Source organism: Pholis gunnellus (genome assembly GCF_910591455.1).
Source record: "Pholis gunnellus genome assembly, chromosome: 7".
Classification (NCBI taxonomy): domain Eukaryota; kingdom Metazoa; phylum Chordata; class Actinopteri; order Perciformes; family Pholidae; genus Pholis; species Pholis gunnellus.
The window spans coordinates 2,712,774-2,731,454 of record NC_136533.1 but is presented as its reverse complement, the minus strand read 5'-3'; the positions used below and the strand labels follow the sequence as shown (position 1 = coordinate 2,731,454).

Here is an 18,681-nt window from a genome sequence, read left to right as displayed (position 1 = left end):
CTCCTCCCCCGAGATGAGGAGGGCAGAGATGGATGAATCCGACAGGAGGCTCCTCTCCGGCCCGTGATGGATGCCGCTGCCTCGGACGCTCAGGACGTGGCGAGGCGGCTTGGCGGCGAGGAGGAGGAAGAGGAGGAGGAGGAGGGTGTAGGAGGAGGGTGTAGGAGGAGGAGGAGGAGGAGGAGGAGGAGGAGGAGGAGAGTGTAGGTCAGGGTTATATATAGAAAACAGATGATGAGCCCTCTGCTCTGCCCTCTCCGTGATGCATGACGACACCCTCTCCAGCTGCATCCACGCAGGTGATGTCATCTTAAATGGACGATTGGCGAGGTGGCAGAGCAGCTGTCTCAGCACAGCGCCGACTGACCCAGTAAAGTAAAGTCCCCGCAGCATGAACAGGTCAGACGGAAGGTAAAAGGTCATTCATGGTGTAAAGGGCTCGTATTCACAAAAGAATGACTTAATTAAGGGCTCAAAGAGGCCGTCCAGCAACCCTGTCTCCTAAAAATTACGTTCCCCCAAAACTAAAATGCATTCTCAATTACGTTTGACTAGAAACGTATTTTCTCCGTTTGACTTATTACAAATACGTTTCTTTTAGGAGACAGGGTTGCTAGGTAAAATCACGTATCTCCAGATGTGTTGATGTTGAATGTTTGTGATAAACTGAAGGATGAAGTGTTCCTTTATGTGTTGATGTTGAATGTTTGTGATGAACTGAAGGATGAAGTGTTCCTTTATGTGTAAAATTCAGATAAATAAACTCTTTAAAAAGCGTCTTGGATCAGCTGGAAAATGCATCGTCACAAAGCTGAAAACAGGCCGTTTGTTCTTTTTAGAGATACGTGGTTCTCACAGGAGAAAGACGCTACAAACATATGATGATCTTATAGAATATGATGCATTGATGTAGATTAAACTAACAAACAGGATATAAAGAAGTTAAAATACAACATACACATTAATGCAGCAGGAATATTATTCCAGAAACATCTTATTTCATATTTCAAAAGGGCAACATTTTACTGCACAATGAGTACTTTTCTTTTCATACTTAATGCACATTTGCCTGATAATAGGTTTTGAAAGCAGGACTTTTACTTGAAGTGAAGTATTTTCACAGTGTGGTATTAGTACTTTTACTTCAGTTAAGGATCTGAATACTTCCTCCACCCCTCCCTCACTGAGAGGAGGAGCAACACTGAAAGAGGAGATCTGCTGAGTCACATTTCCTGAAATGAAAGTGAAAGATTGTCTAAGCAACAGCAGAGCTGCAGTCGAGACAAGTCTCTCTGTTTCTCTCTGAAGAAACATTCAACTGAATCCAGCAGCTTTTTCTCAACAACACAACAGAGTCTCTGACAAACTCTGGTGAGTACACTGTTCTACAAAGACTAAATACACAATATACAAAGTTTAGTTCAAACCAGAATCTGACTGTTTTACATCTTGTTTTATCATATAAAGAATATTAAGCCATAGAAATGTGTCATTTTAGATAAAACCATCAGAGGTAGAAACTAAACCACAGTGACTGAACTCTGACTAGTTAAAGGTTAGACAGAATACAGTCACAGCTAGCATTAGCTTAAGCTAATTCACAGACCTGCTTCCTGGTTGAACTCAAAACTTCAGTTCTACTCAGACAGGAAGTTCTACTCAGAGCAAATGTTGAGCTGAGGTCAATCGGTGGTCGTGGGGGTTGTAGATAGAAATAGAAATGTGTGTGTGTGTGTGTGTGTGTGTGTGTAATCTTCTCAGTGCCTGGGCACACAGGAGGTAATTATATCAGACTGCATTTCCATGGCTCTCACGTTTTTCAAGGATCTTCTCTTCATAAACAACCAGTTCTGCAGTTATTTACCAGTTTAGCTTCTCTCTCTTTTCTCTCTGCCTCAGCCCATGAGCAAGGCAGCGAGACTCAGACACGTAAAAGAAGACACATGGAAGTATTTATCTTAAAAGAATACTTCTAGTATTATATTTTCATAGGTGTGTCCTTAACTTCTCTTTCTGAGATCTGGAACAAGGTGACGTCACTAAAAACAAAAGAGTACTATTGACCAATCACGTTGGAGCTGGCTTTTGTTGAATGCAGGTTAACAGTCATTGTGGAGATTAATAGAGGCTGAACACATTGGGTGAAATATAATCTGGTTTCTGGCTATCACGTGACGATGATTTCACTTTTTATTGGTTTAAAGTAAGCTTGTAAACTGGGGAGGGATTTCAGACGAATTGCAATCTTCTAGGACTCTGAATGGATTCACAGATTACAAATATAGATTTCTGTCTGACATTTTTATAGTTTATTCTTGTCATATTGACAGAACAACAAAGTCAGAACTGTGTCACGAGGACAGGGTGCAACACCAGGACTCTAACATCTGGGCACCTGTCGGCTTTAATAACTTAAGAACTAGCCTTTAATTAAAGAATTTCATCATTAATCCTTTCAACAATAATATGAATTTTGACCGATTAATGGTATCATTTAAACAGTTAAAATAAATATTCCCCGAAAAAAGATAAGAAAAAACACCACAATGGTACATTAAAGACTATAAATACATTGCCATTATAAAAACAGGTGAGAACCGTCAAAGCCATACAGACATGACACATAAAACAAAAAACAATGCCATCTTTCTGTGAACTACAAAAACAAAGATCTGTTTTCTTGTGAAGTGGTTGCTTTTCTGCTTTTCCACATAAGTATAAATTAGGCAGAATTCTCCTGGTCTTTGAACTTGGGATCCAGCTGTTCTTCTCAAATGCTACAGATGAAATTGATTGATGGATAATGGACACTACTCGGTTATTATCGGATGATGATTGGCTAATGAGAGTCGACTGTCTATTAGAAAATTAAATTCAAATTCGTATACTTGCTAGCCTGCAACCAGGCGACAACCTCTGGTTCTACCGAGTGAAGCTGATGCTGAAGTGTCTTAAAACTTGCATTCTCTCTGCTGTCCAGCAGGGAGCGATTCCCCCATTTGTAAAAAGAAGTCTGATTGTATAGAAGTCTATGAGAAAAGGACTCTACTTCTCTCTTGATTTAGTACTTCAGTAAACATTGTAAACATGAGTTTATGGTCTCAATCTCTAGTTTCAAGTCTTCTTCAATACAGCATGATGTTCATTTAGTACATTATGGTCCATTTAGAGTCAAACAGACCATAAAGCAGGGTATGCTTTAGGGCAGGGCTTACTGTGATTGACAGGTCTGGAACATGTCTTTGTCCGGTCTAGGAGTTGTACGTGTTTTCCTCTCCTAAGCGCTCTTTCTTTTCTCTTTCTTTTTCTCCTCAGAGTATAGATATGTCTGCTGCCAGCTGTCTGCTGACTGAAGATCAGTTTCTGTGCTCCATCTGTCTGGATGTGTTCACTGATCCAGTCCTCATACCATGTGGACACAACTTCTGTAAAACCTGCATCACTCAACACTGGAACGTTAATGTCCAGTCTCAGTGTCCAAACTGTAAAGAGATTTTTAACACCAGACCTGAGCTGCGGGTCAATACTTTGATCTCTGAGATGGCTGCTCAGTTCAGACAGTCAGCTCAACAGAAAGCCAGCAGCAGCAGCTCAGAGCAACAAGCTGCCAAACCAGGAGAAGTTCCCTGTGACGTCTGCACTGGAACCAAACTGAAGGCCCTGAAGTCCTGCCTGGTGTGTCTGGTCTCCTACTGTGAGACTCACCTGGAGCCTCATCTGACAATGTCAGGTCTGAAAAGACATCAGCTGATCGACCCTGTGGAGAACCTGGAAGGCAGGATGTGTACGGAGCACGATAAACTGCTGGAGCTGTTCTGTAAGACCGACCAGATGTGTGTCTGCATGTTCTGCACTGTTTTAGACCACAAGACCCATGATGTTGTTCCTCTGAAAGAAGAATATGAAGGAAAGAAGGCTGAGCTGGGGAAGACTGAGGCTGAAATTCAGCAGATGATCCAGAAGAGACAACTGAAGATTCAGGAGATCAAACACTCAGTGGAGCTCAGTGGGGAAGATGCAGACAGAGAGATAGCAGATGGTGTTCAGGTCTTCACCGCTCTGAAGGAGTCTGTTGAGAGAAGCCAGGCCGAGCTCATCGACACGATCAAAGAGAAGCAGAGAAAGACAGAGAAACAGGCTGAAGGCTTCATCAAAGAGCTGGAACAGGAAATCTCTGAGCTGAAGAAGAGAAGCACTGAGGTGGAGCAGCTCTCATGCTCTGAAGACCACCTCCACCTCCTCCAGAGCTTCAGGACCCTGAACTCTGCTCCACCCACCAAGAACTGGACAGGAGTCAGAGTCAGTCCACCTTCACATGAGGGGACTGTGGTGAGAGCTTTGAATCAGCTGGAGGAGACGCTCAGCAAACAGATGAAGAAGCTGCTCACTGAGGCCGAGCTGAAGAGGGTCCAGCAGTTTGCAGTGGATATGACACTTGATCCTGATACAGCAAATCCTTTTCTCATCCTGTCTGATGATGGAAAACAAGTTAAACATGGTGATGAAGGTCCCTTGCCAACAGCCTTCGCACCAAAGACAACCACTCTCTCGTGGTCACCCTTAGTGCCAAGGACAAGCGCTCTCGGGCCGACAGCCTCGGTGTTAAGGACAAGCGCTCTCGGGCCCACAGCCTCGGTGCCAAGGACGACCGGTCTCTCGTGGTCACCCTTAGTGACAAGGACAAGCGCTCTCGGGCCGACAGCCTCGGTGTTAAGGACAAGCGCTCTCGGGCCGACAGCCTCGGTGTTAAGGACAAGGATCACAAAGGGGCGTGGCAGACCTTAAACACAAACACATCTCTCTTCTAGAGGCATAGTAGTTATCAGTTCAGGAGGTGTAGAATCCCGACGATCAAAGGGGAGCAGCTTGTCTTCTGCAAAGACATGTGCAAGTATGGAGTCGGCCAGGTTGGTTTCCTCTTCCTGTTTATGAGCCTGGGATCTGGTGAGGACACTGACAGAAAACACGCCAGGATGACATCAACACCTCATCCTTATCTGGACTAGTAACAGGGATATCCACAACTTCAGGACTAGGCAGTACCTTATCCCCAGCTATATCATTTCTCATGATGAACTCAAACCCTTGTATAGGAAATGAGTAGGGTGCAGCAACATCAAAGAACCCAGAGATTAGCTTTGACTGGACATGCACACGATGAAGTGGGGCAGGTACGTAACCCATCTCAATGCCCCGTACTATTGCATTAGCTTCACAGGAGGTCTCAGTGCTGAGCGGCAGAAGATCAGCGAGAATGAAGGTCTGCGACCCACCAGTGTCTCTCAGTATGCCCACCGGCCTCTGGTCTTCCACAACTCCTGTCACTGACACAAATCCATCAAAAATAAATGGCTTGAAACATTCATCAGGTTCTTCAGGCATACCAAGCGTTAACGGGGAGTTGGAAAGATTAACCGTTTTGATTAAACCAATACCCTTGGCTTGCATTACTTCAGACACTCAGCAATAACATAGCCAGTTTTGTGACAGTAGGAACACCGCTTGTCTGACGTTGAACTTGCCGGGGCCCCTTTTGATCCCTGGGAGTGCGAGTCAGCATTTCTTATGATTGTCTCATGTGTCAAGTCGTTTTGAGATCCCAGAAGAGCTGCCCGAAAGTTATAAGAATAAAGAACGGACTAAGAAGATCAGGCCAAAGAACACAGAGCATATATGATTAAAATAAAACGTATAATCTAATAGTCGATTTATGCATTTATGTATTGGATATTAAGTGATTTAACAGCTACAGCTGTAATGTGATTATAATAATGTGTCTGTTGACAGAAAGTTCTGGAAAGTTTAGTGATCATATTGGGTGTATGTGTTTGTAAACTGTATGTGTCCTCATAAGAACAGGACGTTGGGACGGTTGAGTCAAAAAGAGGAAGTGTTGTTGCATCGCTCTCTGTCTTTGAGACAGAGAGCGTGCAGCATTGACCATATAGGAAAGTATAACCTGTTAGATCAAAATGTGTGTGTGTAAAAATGAACAACTCAACGGGACAATAAACAGAGAAGACTCAAAAGATCGAGTTGGAATTTGATGCTGGACACCGTCCAGTACTCGGCTGAGACCACTGGACATTGTTCGAGAGAAGCATCGGAGGACTCCGTCTCTGTTGAAGGCAAAGAGAACGCCGCTCGTGAGCAAGAATTGTCTGACGGAGATTTTCCTCTCCCCCTTGCTTGAAACTAGATAACAGAGGAAGCTACTTTCTGACTTTGTACTGAGCCCGAAGGACTGCTGAATGAACATTGTTGTCCCTCACAGGAGGAGTTGAGGCTCGGCTGGGCCTCCACTCCCTAACCACAAAGGATTTATTACTTTTTCATCCAGCCTCACCCATCCTCTCTACAGTACAAGTTTAGAGTTGTAATCAAACCGTAATGAATTGAAGTAAAGTAGTATTATTTGTATGAGCTGTTGCTATGCCCTTGCTAAGTAGCCTGCAATAAATATCTAAACTGCATTTAAAGTAAATATTTCTGAGAATTTATTCACCAAGTAGTAAAAAGTACTCATGGTTGTAAAAAGTTAAAATATTCTTGTGTGCATAATGTGAAGAATTTAAGTATTAAAAGCATTATTTAGTAGAATTAATAGCACCCCTAGTGGTGAATAAAATTGTCACAATGATAAGAATGTAAATTATGTTAAGAGTCACAATATATTTACTTATGGAATGTATTATAGGTTTACAGGATGTTTACTTATAGAAGATATTATATGTTTGCAATAAGTTTACTTGTAGGAGTCTTTAACATAATCATTGGAATTATTGAACCAAAGTACAGTCACATAGGTATGGGGGTTCTGAGCCATGAAGCAGGGGAGATAGGGTCAGTGAGGAATGCAGAGGACAGGCTTTTCACGACCATATAAGGGAATAGGTCGAGTACCAGAGACATCAAAGGGGACATCAAAGGGGACACAGAGGAGCTGGACAGATGACCAACAGAGCAGGAGGAGTCTGGACGACTTCAACCAAACACTGAGCTGATAACTGGCCAAACCCATTAGGGTTTATTGCATTTCGGCCAATCACAGAGGCTAATACTGGACATTTGAACTTTCGGACAGAGACTTTTAAATATAGGATAGTTCCAGAGAGTTTTTGTGTTCAGTTCGTGCCGTTACCACTCTGTAGTTGACCAGCTGAGCTGGCCGATTAGGTGGGGCATGTGAGGACTCTGCCCCAAGGGACATATTGATATCGATAGAGTAATTCAGTTTGCAACTGTTCTAGCTTCTCATGTTAATTAAATACTTTTTGATTGTAAGACAGATCCAGTTCATTTTTTATGTGACTTCGCTGCAGAAAGTTAGTAGCAGCAGAAGTCCAGCGGCCTGTCTCTCCCCTGAAAAGGTCTCCCCTCAACAATAACAACAATAGCATTCTGAATGGTTATCTTAGTTCCTAGTCCACTAAACAAGCCCTTATAGCTTAAATCCTAGCTATCAAAACCTATCCTGGCACCTTACCAAGAGCCTAGATCCATTAGAGGAAAGCTGCCAGCCTCTCGGTCGTATGCAGTTACCGGAGGAAGCAGGGTACGTGTCAGGAATCTTGGTAATGAACAAAGCTAGGTGAGTTTCCTCGACCACCAGCTTATCGACCTTTTAATAGAGAGTTGATCATTAGATAGCCCAGTATAAGGGTATAAAACTCCCGGATCTAACACATGGGAAGATGTTTCACGCTTGCCCACAAAGATGCTCTTGTGTGACAATGCAAACTCCTCTGCCAGGACGGCAGCTTCTTGCCAGATAGTTACTTTCTGTTCATACAAATACACCATGGTCCGCTCTGTAACACAGTCCCTAAATTCTTCCAGCAACATTAATTCAGGTAGTGAGCTGAAGTCAGTTGCTTTGCTTGCTAGTGTCCCCTTTTCTCTAGCAAACTCAACAAACGTTGAGATTTCCTCAGGCTACTCCAACAAAGATATCCCGGTACGAGCCCCCACTTATGGAACGGACCATTTACTTGTGTCTTAGCAAAGCAGAGTTTCTATTCAGGAAGATTTTACTACGAAGTTTAGGTTAAAGGGACGACTAAGTGGGATTTAGAGAGTCGATTAACAGTTAGGGTAATATCACACTGACAATTCAGAATGGTTACTGGACAATATGTTTGAGGAATGAGAATGTGTACAGAACTTGTGATGACCCTACAGTCCATCTCTCTCTGAAGTCTCAGCCTGAGAAGGTGGAGGTGTTTGTGAATTATGAGGAGGGTCTGGTCTCCTTTTATAGCAGATGGTGTTCAGGTCTTCACCGCTCTGAAGGAGTCTGTTGAGAGAAGCCAGGCCGAGCTCATCGACACGATCAAAGAGAAGCAGAGAAAGACAGAGAAACAGGCTGAAGGCTTCATCAAAGAGCTGGAACAGGAAATCTCTGAGCTGAAGAAGAGAAGCACTGAGGTGGAGCAGCTCTCACGCTCTGAAGACCACCTCCACCTCCTCCAGAGCTTCAGGACCCTGAACACTGCTCCACCCACCAAGAACTGGACAGGAGTCAGAGTCAGTCCACCTTCACATGAGGGGACTGTGGTGAGAGCTGTGAATCAGCTGGAGGAGACGCTCAGTGAACAGATGAAGAAGCTGTTTGAGGCCGAGCTGAAGAGGGTCCAGCAGTCTGCAGTGGATGTGACACTTGATCCTGATACAGCAAATCCTTATCTCATCCTGTCTGATGATGGAAAAGAAGTTAAACATGGTGATGTAAAGAAGAATCTTCCAGACAATCCAGAAAGATTTGACTATAGTGCTTATGTCTTAGCAAAGCAGAGTTTCGCTTCAGAAACATTACGAGGTTCAGGTTAAAGAAGACTAAGTGGGATTTAGGAGTGGTCAGAGAGTCTATCAAAAAGGGAAACATCACACCGACTCCTCAAAATAGTTACTGGACTATGTTTGAGGGGCAACAATGAGTGCAAAGCTTGTACCAACAGCCCAGTTCTTCTCTCTGAAGTCTCAGCCTGAGAAGGTGGGGGTGTTTGTGGATTATGAGGAGGGTCTTGTCTCCTTTTATGTTGATGCTGCAGCTCTGATCTAGTCCTTTACTGGCTATTGCTTCACTGAGAAACTCTACCCATACTTTAGTCCATGTTTTAATGATGGTGGTAAAAACTCTGCTCATCTCTCCCGTCATTCACACTGAGTGGAACCATTTAGTTTTTTACAGCAAAACTGGCTTTCACTTAAAGAAATACATGTCTATTGTTGGTAAGCTACAGTGTACACAGATTGCCCCCCCCTTTCGTTTTGTAAATGTTTCTTTGATTTGTCATTGCTACTCAAACACATTCATATTATTTAATGAAGTTGAATGTATTCTAATAACCATCTGAATCATCAGAAACGATGTACTCAGAAATATGCAAGTTTTTGGAAATTCTGGATGCCAAATCAAGAACCTTTGTCATTGTGAGAGTTTGTATTTTTATTGAAGCTTCTGAGAGCAGAGCAAAATAAAAGACTGTCTGAAGATCTTTAGTTTCAGAGTAAGCTTTGACAAAGGAGACACACAGTGAGACAGAATTGATACTGAGCGCATAGTATCAGACATAATAAATGTACAAAAGAAATGAAAATTAACTGCAGAATATATTCAATATCAATTCTCTCTAAAAACCCGCACTGCCACGATGGACCTTAATCATTTGCCCCGAATAGGACTTCCTGTCTGAGCAGAGCTATTGTTTTTATACAGCCAAGAGGTGATCAAAGAGAAGCAGAGAAAGAAACAGGCTGAAGGCTTCAAAGGGCTGAAACAGGAAATCTCTGAAATGAAGAGAAGCACTTAGGTGGAGCAGCTCTCATGCTCCGAAGACCACGAACACTGCTCCACCCACCCAGGACTGGGCAGGAGTCAGTCCACCTTCATATAAGGAGAGAGTGGTTATACAGCTGGAGGAGACGCGCCGCAAACAGATGCTGGCTGAGGCCTAGCAACATGCAGTGGATGCAACAGATTAGCTTAAACTGCATGAGACTGTAAATCTCAGTGTAAAGGTGTACGAACAGCAATATCACAACTGATTAGCCAATTGTGGTTAAAACGTACACATGTAGACTGCTAATGGACTTTAATGAGTCAAGCAGTCAAACTTCCAGTGAGAAATGTTGGTTTGCACCAAAACATGTCTGGATTGAATTTTTAATTAGTCATTGCCTTAATTAGTTACTTTGTCTGACAATGTACATGTGTTTAGTCATGCCATAGACTTTCCTCCCCGCCATGACAATATGTTGTCCACCTCTTGAATAAAGTCAACAAACTCTTAACAGAATGAAAAAAGCTTTTACACTGGATTTTGTCATTTAATTTCATCCAGAAGAACTTTCAATTAACAGATGTGATGGTGGAAATTTCCCATTAACCACACAGATCTATTAACAAATTACTGATTCAGAACATATTGGTTTCCTGGATAATTGGAGCGTTGATCAAGTCAGACTAGAAGCTGGGATCCCCTGAACAGGCTAATGCTACGCTCGGGTCATATGGCTGGTAGACAAAAAGGAACTGCAGAGTTTGTTGAGTCAGGTTAAAATAAGGATCGTTGATGACTGATGTGAGGCCTCTATGCATGTAGAGTTTTTGGAATTTGTTTCATTTAAACTACAAAAGTCAGATACATTAGAGCTTTCAGATAATTAGTTTGACCCATTAAACATTTGGAAATTTAGTTGTACTTTCAATCAACCGCTTTGTTCCAGTGTTTCTTCCAATTTAACCTTGAGAACAAACTGTCTGATCACAGTATTAAGAGCTTTAATCACATTAATTTCATATTAAAAGTCCTTGTTTTGTCACTGTAGAGGTCTCTCCTTCACTGTGATTGGACCAACAGCTGTTTCCTGTTCCCACTGCGCTCCTGCAGCAAAGAAAACACAAAACACAGTTTATAAGAGATTACAGCTACCCCTGGATTAAATTAAAGGGTTCACCCCCAAAAAAGGTTATCAATTAAGAGATATGTTGTGCATCATTTAGTCAAGTTGAACTGAAATTTTCCATTATAAAAAAAAATATTCTAAACTATAACCTATCCAACAGTAATATACCTTTACTACATTATTAAGAAAAAAATAATCTAATCAATAGAACTTTGACCTTAATTACACTCTTAATTATTTGAACATTAAGGTGGAGTATGTAATATTTAAAATGTTGTTGGTACATACATCTGGTATCTATATTAACAGTACAGTATTTTCAGGTTGACCCAGCATGTGCCGAGTACAGTTTGCGCTCGTCCAACTGGTTTCGGAGTCCACCCACTCACCTGTTCCAGTCGAGTGACTCTGGCTTCCTGTTTTACAGTCTGAATCACAGCAGCTACAGACTTCATTGCTGCCACTGGCCTCCCTCCACCTATCAACAACAAAAGCTCTGCCTCTTACAATCGTTTGGAGAAACGTTTCAAAAGTCATCTCTTTTCACTTCAGATTTGTATCCATCACCTTTTAGTGATACTGCAGTGCACACAAATGTTAGATTATTGTTATGATTTCTGAGACGACAAGAAGTTTGTTTTGTCTGTCAGATTGATAAGTTGTTTTTAGTTGTTAATTAAATATCAATATAATAAAGTTCCTCAGTATTTTAGCACAGAAACCAGTGGCGGCTGGCCAATAGAGGGCCATGGGGTGGCCCCACAAAAAAAAAAAAAAAAAAAAAAAAAAGACAAAGGTTGAAATATGGACTGTACCCAGTAATATTTGTAAAATATGATATCTGTGCAAAATATATGCTTTTCTGGCACATCCTCTCCGCAGCGCTGGGGCCATCGAGAATTGGCCCAAAAGAGGCGGGTCTATGAAACAGTTTAGCCAATTGCCGATTAAAGATATAAATGAGTGACATAATTTAGCCAATCAGCGTCCTCCAATAGATTCAGCTCGCGGCCAAATTTGTTTGGCCCCAAGCTGCGCGTTCTCGTCAAGAGAAGTCTCTACAGGCGAGCGCCAGTGCGAGCACTACTCCTCCAAGACCCGTTTGAGAGGAAAACTTTGAGGAGAAACTTCAGGCCAAAGAGCTGATCCCAGATCAGTCTGACCTCACAATCAGACAGCAGACTAGCGGGAAAGGGAAGCAGTACATGCGAAGCTTCTCTACTAGCTGTACACCAGACAGGTTTGGCTAGCTGGATGCTGTCATGCTAATAACTTATTTAGCTTTTTAAAACAACGGGGACAGATCCAGCATGGACAGTTAGGGAGTGAGGGATGAGGAGGTAAGGAAACATGAGAACTCTGTCAAGCTACATATTAGGCAAAGTGAACATCTTTTCTTCTATATAGTTGTCCTCAGTCTCATCTGCTTAACTTGGTCATGGAGGCATCAACATTCAATTGAGATGGTAAAGTAACAATGAAAACTCATCATAGCTTAATTTAACATCAGTATTCCCAATTACACTTCATGTTTACTTCTCCTGATCTTTACCTCCTATAACAAGGTCCATCTCAATCAAGTAATGCATGTTTGATACTTACAATTGTTTTTGAATTAAAATCATACTGGGATGTTTGCTGAAATTGATAGGATGGCCCTACCTGGAACATGTTCCACCAGCCGCCACTGACAGAAACACCATCAAGTATTTGTAATGTTTGCAGCATAAGGCATGATGGGAGTTGTAGTATCAGTGGCGTCTCACCCGTTGGAGAATGAACAGGCCTTGTTTGTGGCATCAACAGCTCCAGAAGCTGCAGTGGCTTTCACACTGCAGGTGATGTAGATCTACAGAGACAAAGGTACTCATTCAAGTTAGTCGACCTAGAAACCAGCGGCTGTCTGGACTAAAGGAACAGTTAGAAAATCCCAGGTAAAATCCTAATCACGCAGGAGATACAGGAAGTGTGTGATGCGTTTGAGTCTCACCACGCCATTGTCGTCCTGCTGGAACCTGAACGCCTCCACCTGAAACTGCAGTCTGTCGTTTTGGGTCCGAGGCAGGAACCGAGAGTTGGAGCCTGTCAGCTGACTGTCAAAAAGACACCTGAACACAACAAAGAGGACCCTCAAACAACAGACGCTGACAAAGATTGAGAAGAAGAAGAATAAGTCGTTTGGGAGGACATGCTGCGGAAGGAAAGCCATGCTTGTTAAACTGAGATTCGACAAGAGTTTTTCAGAGAGGAGGTGGACTTTTAAAAACCACCACCAGTAACGTAAACTCACCCGTTGTTTCCCAGGAAGACGTATCTAGGGACTGTGTCGCTATTCGCAACAACTGTGGCCACGCAGCTGTCCACCGTCACTCTGAGGGGGACGTGATGAAACTGTTTGACTGTTACATCAAACCTCATCATGTCTCCCATCAGGAACACAGCGGACGGACGAGAGTACTGCCAATCATCTGAGGGACAGAAAAAGACAGGAGTGTTCAGAAAGAGATAAACTTTAATTTTACAAGAAATCTAACAAATTATGGCGGCTTCCTATTAAAAGACCAACTGACCCTCAGAGGTGGAAAATAACTTCGTTGTACAAAGTACAATTCCATTTCAAAGAGAAATATTGTACTTCTCACTTTACTAAATTTATACAATAGTGAAAAATAATTCTTAAGTAATCCACCGTTGAAGTTTCATGATCTACCCTATTCACCTGTAAGATGTCCCTTTAATAGAAAAGCACCACCAGGAAAATAATTTATGAAGTTGGAACAAAACACCCACCAGTCAAGAGTTTGATGGAGAAGTAGAGATTTTCCTCCGAGGCTTTGGCGACACTGAAGGGACTCAAGGTCGGCTGCAACAGCGAGCTGCTCACGTCATGCTTCCTAAAGCAAAAATAGATTAACAGCAAAGATGAGATTAAACACTTTCAAATTCTCCAAAAGACCAATTGTCAAAAAACTTTTAAGGACAGAGGTGGAGTGTAGCTCGGTAGACTTTTTACTCAAGTACTGTGCTTAAGTACATTGTGTAAGTAGAATCAAATGGAAGTCAAGCTTAGCAGCTTTAGATGATACAACAAACTATTACATGATATATAGTTTTAGCTATCCAACAATCCAAACATGAAATTCAGTTCAACTCCGCCATTAAAGTGGTGAACACATTAATGTTTTAATAAAATGTTAACAGTGGTATTCATGTACATCTTCCATAACTGCTAAAACGACAAAAACATTTGTTTTTCTGGTTTAGCTTTATATAATCTGACCTCTGGTAGTGACACTGAATGTTGACTGCGACGTCTCTGGCTCGGATGATTTGACCGTACCCCACAGGACTGGGAGCGTAGAGCAGCGTGAAGGTGTAGATGAACGAGTCCTCAGACATCTGAAAGACAATTTACTGGAACATTAAATCAAATAATTGTCACGAAAGCTGCATCTTTATGAAGCGTTTTAGCTACAGCACATTTACAGTCTGGTTTGCTCTGACAAAGTTACTGTACACCACCTGCTCAGCACCAGACAGGCTCAGTTGAAACAATTTATGCAATAAAAAGTAGTGTTATCTTTTCACATAATCCCTCACCAGCAGCTCGCTGTCGCATCCGTGCAGCACCGACTCGAAGATCAAGACCTGCGCATCAGGATCTTCCCAAGTGGCAGGACATCCTCCCAGCGTGACGTCCGCAGCCAGGACAGGTTTACCCGTCCCCAGCAGGTCTTTCTTTGCCTCCACCCAGACGGAGCTCTCCCCGCAGACTGCGCTGATGCTGTCGGCCGCCGACGGAGTCTTCGGCTGGAACTCTGGAGGGAACCGAGGCTCCTCCTCAGCCGGTGGCTCCGGATACCTCCAAGACAACGGTTCATGTAAAGACTGCTTCTCCTGGACTGCTGGGAGGGAAGGGAGTTATCAGTTTCATTGGTAATGCTATGAATAACCATGGCTTGTATACAAGTGGAGCCATTGGTTTGTGGAATGCAGTTCTGAAACCTCGAGTTTGGCATTTTGGCCATCTCCATCTTGATTTTTGCAACCATGTGAATAGGAGGGACCATATAAGGACTGTAAAGGAGTGACGTAGAGACACCGTATACGGCTCTGGTAGCAACCTTTCAATTACAAGGTAGCCCCGCCCTAAAGCATCCCCTGCTTTATGGTCCATTTGACTCTAAAGGGACCATGATTTACTAAATGATCATGCTGTATTGTAGAAGACTTGAAACTAGAGATTGAGACCATAAACTCATGTTTACAATGTTTACTGAGGTAATAAATCAAGAGAGAAGTAGAGTCATTTTCTCATAGACGTCTATACAACCAGAGGAGTCGCCCCCTGATGGACATTAGAAAGAATGCAAGTTTAAGACATGAAGCATCAATTCCCACCCTTATTAACTTGTCATTTGATGAAGTTAATTTCAGCTTTAATCATTACAAGGACAATTAGTTAGTCAGTTTTTTTTTGGCCACTGTAAAACTGAAAGTGTTTCAATTAACATTGAATGAATCATATTGAGTAAATGATGTATGCTTTCACCATAAGTAGAGATTGAGAACATCGAGTCAGTTCTCTAAAATAAATAAACCTCTCAAAGGCCACATGAGATTTCTAATTGAAAAGACTTAAATTCTCATTGCATCCAGATTGGTTTGAGCCCAGCACCAAAGAGTCTTTCAGCAAAATTCCAGCATCAAACAGTCATTTTATCCATCAAACAAGTGACACTGTACAACCCTCTGATTGCCAACTTTAAAATAAAAACGCACAAGTGATATCATCACTGTCATGTCATGTCAAAATGAAACACTCAATCTGATGCTGAAACTCAACATTCAATTTATATAACTTAAAACATTTGACTAATAAATCAACCACATAGATAATCATCAGATATCAAAAGTTAGTGTTGTAGTGATTCCCGTGGTGTGGGTGAGGTCTACCTGTCTCGTGGACTGGTCTCTCGTGTCTAGTCCTGCCAGCAGCAGGCTTATAGTTCCACCTGAAGTCCAGCGATGCTGATACGCCGCCACAAAGAAGCCAGAAAAGGATTCTAACTGACACGGCCATGTTGAGGAGTCTGTGCTGTTTCCTCTGTTCAATTCAAGCTCACCTGTGCAGCAGTTTTATTTGTAGGGTAGAAGTTTGGCTCCGCCCACCATCTGATTGACTTGATTGCTCCCCAGCTGGGCCACGTTCACCTGCACCGACCGGCTGAGACTCATTTGAGCTTCATGCCAATCACACAGAACTTTAAATCTAAAGTTTGCAAAGATACCAAATCTGAAAAGATGCAGCAGACACGTAGAACATTTCCATTTAATGGAGTGACACTTTTATCCAAACATGCATTCTTCTTTATATCTGTGTATGCAGTTGAGCATGGATGCTCATTCTTGACATTAAAAGAGAGTGAATTTGAGAGATATTGCAATGGTTTTAAAATTAGAAAACTGATGTCAAAAACGCTCTTAACTGAAGGTACACTCCTCCTCAGCCTTCGTGACATTGTGTCAAAGATGGTCTCTGGTGTTGGATGTGAACGTCCCTTTTGATTTTACACTGGTCTTCCACACAATACATAGATGGCCATATAACAGGTTTTTGTGTGAAGCGTATGTGTGTGTGTGTGTGTGTGTGTGTGTCGCTGGCTAATTAAGGTCCTGATGGAGTTCATCCTGTTAAAATTGTTTATGAATCATTAGAGGCAGAAAAACGTGCTCTCCCTCCTGTGTCCTCCACAGAGATAATTAGTCCAGCCAAGGGCACACTCACACTCATGCTAACACTAATACTACCACACACACACACACACACACACACACACACACACACACACACACACACACACAGGTTTCCAGGTGATGTACTGTAGTTCCTGAGAGGGAAGAGAAGAAGAGAGAAAAAGGAGGAGAGAAGGACAAAAAGATGGTGGAGGAGAAGATGAGGAGGAAGATACAAGAAATATAACTTTTAAATTTTTTTTGTAAGCATTATATATATAGTTCATACTTTCCATAATGTGATGATTAAAGAGTATCAGTATCTAAAATTCATCAGATAGTCAAATATCTGGGGATTTTTTTTTTTTATATTAGAAGATATGTACTAAAATATATAGTAAAAACTTCTTTATCTGAAAAATATGAATAAAGATCCCAAAACTAAATAATGTAAAACATCCCAAATAACATTGGTAAAATATCTTGAGTCGAAAATCACCAAAATATTGATAATCTATCCGAAATATAATCCGAAATATTGTTGTGTATGGATTTGTTACGTGTTTAAGTTTGTTGACTTTCCTTTAAGCATGAAGTGAGATTTAATAGCTATTCATTATTCTGATGATCTAGTAATACAGCACATGCTTTCTTTATGTTTTGATTATATATATATATATATATATATAGAGAGAGAGAGAGAGAGAGAGTTTGACCACCATAAAACCAGAGTGTATTTGTGTGTGTGTGTGTGTGTGTGTGTTAGCATTAGCGTTAGCTCGAGTCATCTCTCTCCATTCATTGCCTGTATTAACAGCAGCAGCCTCCTGGGGCTGTTAGCTGCTCACCTTCACTGATATTAATGAGCTCTCTCTCTCTGCTCATTTCCTTTATTTATTAGCTGCTAACAGCCCGAGCGTGTGTGTGTGTGTGTGTGTGTGTGTGTGTGTGTGTGTGTGTGTGTGTGTGTGTGTGTGTGTGTGTGTGTGAACGGTTCAGTCGTTTAAGTTTAATGTTGTGATATTTTTACGCGGACGTGGCTGTTTTCTTTTCTTTCTGGAAAACGAAGCAGTTTGTTAATGATGATGATGGCAGCAGGTTTTCGGGACGACCTTGATGAAGAAGCAGAAAGCTTTTAGACGACAAAACTCTGCTGTGATGAGACTCGACACAGGCAACGGAACAAGACATATTCATATATATATTAAAAAGTATTGTAGCTGCCGCCCCTCAGTTGATTAGTCGACTAATCGCTCTTCTTGGGTCTTCATTTTTCTTTCATCGCTTTCTCATTCTAAGTGATTTATTTCTAGGAAAGTTCTAGACTCAAAACACAAGATTCATTGTGTTCACCGGTCTTTGTGGAGAAACTTGTTGACGTCGATTAAATCAATTAATCGATTAGTCCACTAATATATAAGTCTAATATTAGTTTTATTACAATAATAAGGTGCTTAACCATATATAATTGTTCTGTATTGCTTTCTTTAATACCTTCACTACACACTATAAATATAACTTTTGTACTTTGTATTGTGCGTTTTTTGTACAGTTTTGTGCCATTGGAGACATTTCGGGGACGTGGCGGAGGCAGCCGCTCGGACAGGTGAGGTCAGAGGTCGTCAGAAGACAAGCGAGTGCTGTTGTGGAATCTGCTGAGCGCCGCACTTCCTGTTTGACCTCTCACCTCCACCATCCATCCCATAATAACGTTCCTGCTCCTTCCTCCTCTGCTGTCCGACTCCTAACGCTGGATCAGAAACAGACCGACTGGTTCTGTGTGTCTGGTTTAATTAGAAAAAAATGAAAAGAAATAAAAATGAAATGTAAGAAATGCAAAGTACACAAATATTACTAGTAAACATCTCAAAAGAGTGGTGCTCTGAAACACGACCACTTCCTTCCACAGATAGTAGAAACGCAAAGAAGAAAAAACTAACTTTAAGAAAGCTTTTAAATGCAGGACCTTTACGTAAACGTGTGGTGTTATTACTTTTACTTAAGAATCTGAATACTTCCTCCTCCACAGCCCATCAT

General features: G+C 41.9%; 1 protein-coding gene and 1 pseudogene across 2 annotated transcripts; one reads left to right on the top strand and one right to left on the bottom strand.

The window, feature by feature from the left end:
* Window positions 1-1,245: 1,245 nt before the first annotated feature.
* On the top strand, window positions 1,246-9,061 carry LOC306698488 (zinc finger protein RFP-like; annotated as a pseudogene). Its single transcript, XR_013767729.1, has 3 exons — window positions 1,246-1,371; window positions 3,316-4,047; window positions 8,275-9,061. The product of XR_013767729.1 is annotated as a zinc finger protein RFP-like (transcript).
* Window positions 9,062-10,821: 1,760 nt separating this feature from the next.
* On the bottom strand, window positions 10,822-15,991 carry LOC306698957 (zona pellucida sperm-binding protein 3-like; the record flags this gene model as incomplete). The annotated part of the gene is made up of 9 exons (XM_079163458.1): window positions 10,822-10,886; window positions 11,298-11,386; window positions 12,675-12,757; window positions 12,899-13,016; window positions 13,199-13,376; window positions 13,699-13,802; window positions 14,189-14,307; window positions 14,509-14,810; window positions 15,865-15,991. The coding sequence occupies 9 exons, from the start codon at window positions 15,989-15,991 to the stop codon at window positions 10,822-10,824; spliced, it is 1,185 nt and encodes a 394-aa protein (XP_079019584.1).
* Between the last annotated feature and the right edge of the window lie 2,690 nt (window positions 15,992-18,681).